The following is a 6,325-nucleotide window of genomic DNA, read 5'->3' as shown; positions in this document are numbered from 1 at the left end:
TTTCTTTTTTCCCTTTCGCCCTCCTGCCTTTAATTTTTCTTGGCTCTACCTTAAAACTCAGCAGATCAAAAATAAAAAAATAAAAATCCTAACAAGCTCCAGTTGGCAAAGGTCAGCACTGAATTTCTCCATTTGTCAGGATTCAGTTGGAAATGCTGCTGAGCACTCTGAAGAAGGAAGAAACTAAAGTGGAGTGTTCACTTGAGAGAGTGCCGGGCATTTACCAAGGGCCAAGCTCCTGGTGCTCTGTCCATGGAATTGGTTTTTGCTGCTGGTTTAGTTGAGCTTCAGGCACATCCAGTGCTGGAAACCAGTCTGCCTTAAAGCTGCCACTTGTCCCACGGTCTTGAAGACTCAGCCAGATCTTACCTCTTGGAAAAGCTAGAAAATACTGTGCATCCCTTTCACTGGGGGATGAATCCAAGAGAGAGCCTATTTTCTGCTGCTGTGATAGCAAGGCATATTCCCTTCCTGATGACTGTGTGTGTTGTTGGCTTGGGTACCCTATAGCTGTTTGTAGCCTCTTGGGCCAGGAGGGACTCTACATGGCTCATGGAGCTGCCATCTGTGCCTGGTGTCTGCATGTTTAGCCAGAATGATAATGACTGGAGTTGCAGCTGCTCTGAGCAAGATATTGCCCCATGCACTAGAAGTGTGCATGCTTAATGTGGACTTGAAGAAAGTGTGTGTATGAATACTTGCTCATGGAGAAACTCCTTGTGTGTTAATTATGGCCCCTAATTTCGGATGAGGGGGTTTGTGTACCGACTTGACCATCCCTGAAAGGGTGGTGCTCAACCCTGTATTACTCTCAGGCACTGACATTTTGGGTGTTGGATAAGGTTTTAGGCCAAGCTTATTTGGCTTTAAGTTACTTAATGATGAGATCCAAGCTCTCCCATCCTGCATTCAGTCTTCTCTGTTTAATAGCAGGGTGTCACCTGCTTCTGAAACTTCTCAGAAAACACAATCAAATGGCTTTGTCGTTAGAGAAAGAATGACCTAGCTGATCTCAGACCATGAGCTGCAGAAACAATGGAGTATTAATAACCCATTTGATATCCTTCTGCAAATATTTGTTTTCCTCTGTAATGAGACAAAAGGAATTTTGCCAGTACAGTTTTATTGCTAAGATCCAGAGGCTGAAATGGACTTGTACTGAATTCTTTTAATTATTATACGTGGTACTGAAGTTTCAGAGCTCAGGACTGTTAAACCAAGAGCTGTTGACTGCTGAAGTAAAGTGCTGTTAGAACTGGGGAGACCCCTGCCTACCAGAAAGGATAGAGATGGATCCTCTTTCTTACTGACACACGCTGTGAGTGTCCTCTGTGAATCATTGGTATGCAATTAGAGCCTGAATTTTGGGATGGGGCTGAGGGAGGGGACAGACTGGAGTGTTGTAGTGTGCAGGAGTATCCAGGAGATGAGTCAAGGACTGATTCTTTAGAGCATGTATAGGTTCTAGTCCTAGCAAGTTTTCTACTTTTGATCTGAATCCATATCTTCCCCAAGGAGATCTGTAGGAAGCTCTATCAGTCTCATTCCACTGCTTACTCTAGGAGTGAGTTAGTTATTTTAGGAACTGCTTTTGAATTTGCTCTGGGATCCGAGCTCTAGTGTAACCCCGTGTGCTTTTCATATAAAAGTATTTTTCATCACGTGTGCAGGATAAAAATTGCTTAGCCCAATTTTTAAGCTATCTTGAATTACTTGAGGATGTATCACTGGCAGAGGGCTTGAAGAAAACATGCAGATACAATGTGTTTATTTACCACAGAGGCATAGAACTTCTAATAAGGAAAAAAAAAAAAAAAAAGAGAGGTAAGGGTTTTAGCTAGACAAAGAAAATCCATGTGTTTAAAGCTGAGGATGTGATTGTTGAGAGGGGATAGTCTGATTGGAGGATTTTAAATGGGATAGCTGCTGTTCTGGATACTCCTTCTTTTCTTCCCTGCCTGCTCTCAACTTTCTCCAAAGGAATTTCCCTGAGATACATGAAGGGTTACCCTTCGTTGGCTTTAAAAAGAAACCGTAGCTCTAAATGTAAGCCATTGCAGTTACTTTTGGAAAGTATGCAGCTCTGATGTGCTGCTGCTTGGTGAGCTGTGGCACTGGGGTGCCTTCTGCCAAGTGCCTGCATGCAAACCCTGCGTGTGCCCGTGGGGAATGTGCCAGCTGCAGCCCAGGTCTGGGAAGGAGGACTACCTGCCAGCTGTGATTCATGCTCGTGGTGTTCACTGAACGTTTGTGGTTTTGGCTCTTTTCAGAACTTCCACTGACCAGCCCAATCCTACATCATTTAGTCTGAATCTGTAAACAATTGATTGATAATCATAAAAGGGCAATATAAAGTCCAGCACACTGTATGGATTAAAAGAGCAGACATGTTTATAGCCTGATAACAACGGAGTACTCTGGCAAAGATCAGGAGTCTCAAATTTCCATATCCAGATGATTTTATTTTTGGAGTCCACTTGGTGGTTTTAATTTTTGGCTATTGCAAAACCATCATAGGTCTTAGCTGTTGCAACACAGAGGAGGAAGGAGCCACTTGGAACGGGAGCTTTGTGCTCTTATTTAGGAGGCTGTCCCACAGTCGCTGGGCTCTTGAGTTCTGCGGGAGGAACGATGCTCTCTCCTTGCTGCTGGAGAGGGGGTCAGGGCGCAAGAGTATCACTTCATAGTGCCAGCTCTGGGGGCATGGACAAGCTCCGATGACACTTCTGCCCAGCCCTGGGAAAGTAATCGCAGAGGTGAGGAGCGGGAGGATTGTAAAGTGGAGCCCTATGGAGAGGAGGAGGGCTATCCTCAAGACTTTAACCAGGAAACGGACTCAAGGCAAAAATAAACGGAGAGGCAAGCAAACTCTTATTTCAGCCAGCAATCTGTCGTGCGCTCTGCTCTCGGGAGGGCTTGCAAGTTGGAACTGAACTGTAATACTAATTCTGCTTTTTTTGGGGGAGGGTTGGAAGGGAGCTTTACCTGGCGTGTCAGCCTTATCCTACCCTCTGCTCTCCATTCCTCCTGCCTGTACTGAAGAGGCTTTCCAAAAGTGGAGCTGCGATATCCATGGGGCATTGCAGTGTGCATGTGAGCTTGCTGGAAATCCTGCCCTGCTCTGTGGGGCTCATGATGCCCAGGTGTGATCCTGGGGATCCTGAGCCTCACTGAGGAGTCATTTATTTAAAGATGCCTGTCAGGGATGGAGGACTGAGAAGGGCTGAAGTTTGTACCCTGCTGGCTCTGTCTGAAGGGAGTAATGGAACAGCTGAAACCAGCCTGCCCAGATAATGTGCAAGGCTTCAGATTACTGGGAGAAGCTGTTCCCGTCTCTTTCAGCTCTCTCTTCCTTTACTGTTGAAGCCTTTCCCACTGTAAAGTGTCTGAGCCTGGGAGAGGATCACTTCGGGGACTGCAGGGTTACCCTCCATGTGGCTGTGTACAGCACTTCAAATTTAAAGCAGGGTGAGATGATCTGCTGTAGCTGTAAATGAACAGGCTTATTTGACTTTGATTACATGTTAGACCAAGGAGTTGTGTGGCTTTTTTTGCCTTAACAGGAGTCTTGTAACGCTTAAACCAGCTTCTGTTAAAATGGTCTCTTAATTGTAAGTGTTGCACCAGACACTGTAGTGACAAAGAAGTCCTCCTATGCAGAATGCTTTATCTAAGCCAGGACAGGATAGACTGCTGAGTTTCAGATATGTGAATACAGATGGACTGTATCTTGGGTTTTTTTGTTGTTGTTGTTGTTGTTTTATTTATTTTATTTTATTTTTAGAGAGAGAATTGCGGAAGTGGGTTGGCAGTGCTCCTTCTCTGGGTTTGCTGGCCGGGGCACTCCCCTGGCACACGGTCCCTGGCTCAGCATGGGTGGCTGGTGTGGGATGTCTGCCAGCCTGCACTCTGGCCATGGCCCGGCTTTGTTCCCAGCAGGGACACGTGTACCACACGAGCACTGCTCCTGCCACAGAGGCACTGCTGTCTGGTGGTTTTTGTCCTAGGACTACTGCCTAGGAGGTAGAGAAGACATCTGTGGTGTGTGTGCGCAGCACATAGCTTTGTGAGTGTCCTTTGCTCCCTTTGCAACTGTTTGGTCCCTCCTGCCTTTCTAAGCACGCTGAATTCTTTGCATGTGCATAAATACATTGCCATGATGGCTTTTGGTTTTGGTTAGAGAATTCTTGGGCAGAAATGAAGTGGGGGCTGTAGGCATTGCTTGCATAAATCAAGTGAAGAAAGGTGCTGTTGCTTTTCCCCCTTCCCAGACTGGAGAAGGGACTGTGTGGGAAGCAGAGAAACAGGGGAAGGCATCTCCTCACACTCCTGATAACACAATTAGTACTGGTTTAAACTAGAGCACACAAATCAGGCTGATTCATTGTGAACAGAAATATGATGCTTCTTTAGAGTGAACAGCTATGGTAAAAACTGAATAATAAATCTTAGTATTGTCAGTTCACTGCTTTCTTCCACTGTTCCTACTGCTGGCTGTGGTTCAGCCATCCACAGAAGAGCTAAATCTCTTAAACACAAGCTTCTGGAGGAGATGACTCCTCTTTAAAGAAAGTTAACCTATGGAACATGAGAACAGTCAGAGGCAGGCTTAGGAAGCATGAAAGTCATCTGATTTTCTGGATTTCTTAAGTCTGGTCCAAAGGGAGGCAGCGTGGCAGTGTTTCCTTTCAGGAAGATGTTAAATTAATTGCTTTTTGTTTAAGGATTTTCCTTGCACAGGATGCTTTCTAATGACTGATGCACTCTTTATCTCTCTTTTGGCAGGAATGCTAATTATTTGTCTGTGGAATTAGTTTGCATCTGCAGTTCAGATACATATATGCGTGCTGCTTTTGGAACTGCAATGCAACACTGAGCATCCTGTGCTTAGCTATTAGTCCCCCAACTTGTCCAGCGGACAGCTTCAGACCATGCTGCTTCCTTCCTGTCTCTTGTAGCCAATTTGTCTTCAGAGATTGAGGAGACCTGGAGCCTGCTCCTGGCTCTGCCCCCGTCACATGAAATGGGACTTTCAGCAGATCGTACATCTGCTGCTGTCTCCTTTCTCCATCTGCATCTTAATCTAGAGAGACGGGAACTGCCTTTTACTGTGTAAAATGTATGATATACTGTTGGTCCAGACAGCTCTGCCATTATAGACAATGCTGCAGTTCAGGAAACCTGTAAAATAATTTTGCATGAAGGCATGTGTCTGATGGCTCTTAGCACAGAAATCCAAGGTGCTTTTTGTTCTGCTCTGACGCTTTGAAGAATGTGTTTTTGAGGGAAAATTAAGAAACTTTGAGGCTTTCATGACCTTTCAAGGCAGTTTCCAGGCAGAAGCAGTGCTGTGGTGCCTGTGTTTGGAGGAGCTGAGTATGTACTGTTTATGTTGCATCAGAGCTGTGCCACATCCCGTGCAGTGGTGGCAGCACTGGGATCCCCCCCATGCCTGGTGCAGCAGTGTGCCTGCCCTGTGACTCCTCCCAGAGAGTACAGTTCTGATTTTGAGGTACAAAAATTAATAAAAAAATAAATAAATTAAAAAAACAATCAAAAAAAGAAGGAAAAAAAAAAGAACCAAAACAGCCAAGAAAAGCTCGAAGGCAGCAGGGGAACCGAGAACAGTTATTTTGCACCTTTTTTTGTCTCTGTTTGTACGAGAGCCTGCAGTCATTCATAAATGGCTCTGACAGCCAAGAACCTTCAGTATGAAGGAGAAGCAAACAGGGAGGACTGTCTATAAGACCTCCAAAAAGGCACCAAAGGGCGATGGAGAAGGAAGTGGGACGCACCGTGCCTGGCCAGGGACGCTGCACTGTGCTTTGCTCTGAGGCTGCTTCTGCACTGGGGAATGCGGAACCGCGGAGCTGGCAGGAGGCAGGCAGGGGGTGGCCGTGTTTTAGCAAGGATCTGGCGCTATAACTTTTTTTCTTCTTCTGTTTCAAGTAAACACTCCTCCCCGCCCTCCCCTCTCTCCCTCCACCCCACCTCCCTCTCTTTCAATCCCGCTCATGTGTTTCTATTTAAGGGCTGCAGTGCAGACGAATATGATTGGCATCTACAGCCCCCTTTTGACTTTCAGCTCAAGCCTTTAGAGTGGAGAAGGAGCTGAGACGCCAAGGGGAGAGCTGTTTTTCTTTTGGTTTACTGGGGGGATGGCTCAGCTGTGGATTTATGCTGCTTCTGCCCAGGATTTTTCTCTCTGAATGGGAGCAAGGATTGTGGAAACCATGTTGGGAAGAGGTTTACTTTCAGAATCCATCATGAAACTTTGCGACTAAATCACTATATTTTCAGCTCCTTTTTGAAAAAACAAACAAAC

General features: G+C 45.8%; 1 protein-coding gene across 5 annotated transcripts in view; it reads left to right on the top strand.

Annotated features, from left to right (window-relative positions):
* Window positions 1-6,325, top strand: part of SH3PXD2A (SH3 and PX domains 2A) — a 228,984-nt gene that overhangs the window by 158,127 nt on the left and 64,532 nt on the right. The window contains exon 1 of one of the 5 annotated variants that reach the window (XM_031554494.1): window positions 2,606-2,756. The exons of 3 other annotated variants lie outside the window; for them this stretch is intronic. Coding sequence is in view for 1 of the 2 variants with exons in the window: in XM_010714668.3 (XP_010712970.1) it covers window positions 2,790-2,859 (70 nt within the window). In the remaining variant the exon portion in view is untranslated. One more of the 5 variants, XM_010714668.3, reaches the window with a different exon arrangement.

The sequence above is a fragment of the Meleagris gallopavo genome, chromosome 8 (assembly GCF_000146605.3).
Source record: "Meleagris gallopavo isolate NT-WF06-2002-E0010 breed Aviagen turkey brand Nicholas breeding stock chromosome 8, Turkey_5.1, whole genome shotgun sequence".
NCBI lineage: Eukaryota > Metazoa > Chordata > Aves > Galliformes > Phasianidae > Meleagris > Meleagris gallopavo.
This window is presented reverse-complemented; position numbering and strand designations above follow the sequence as displayed.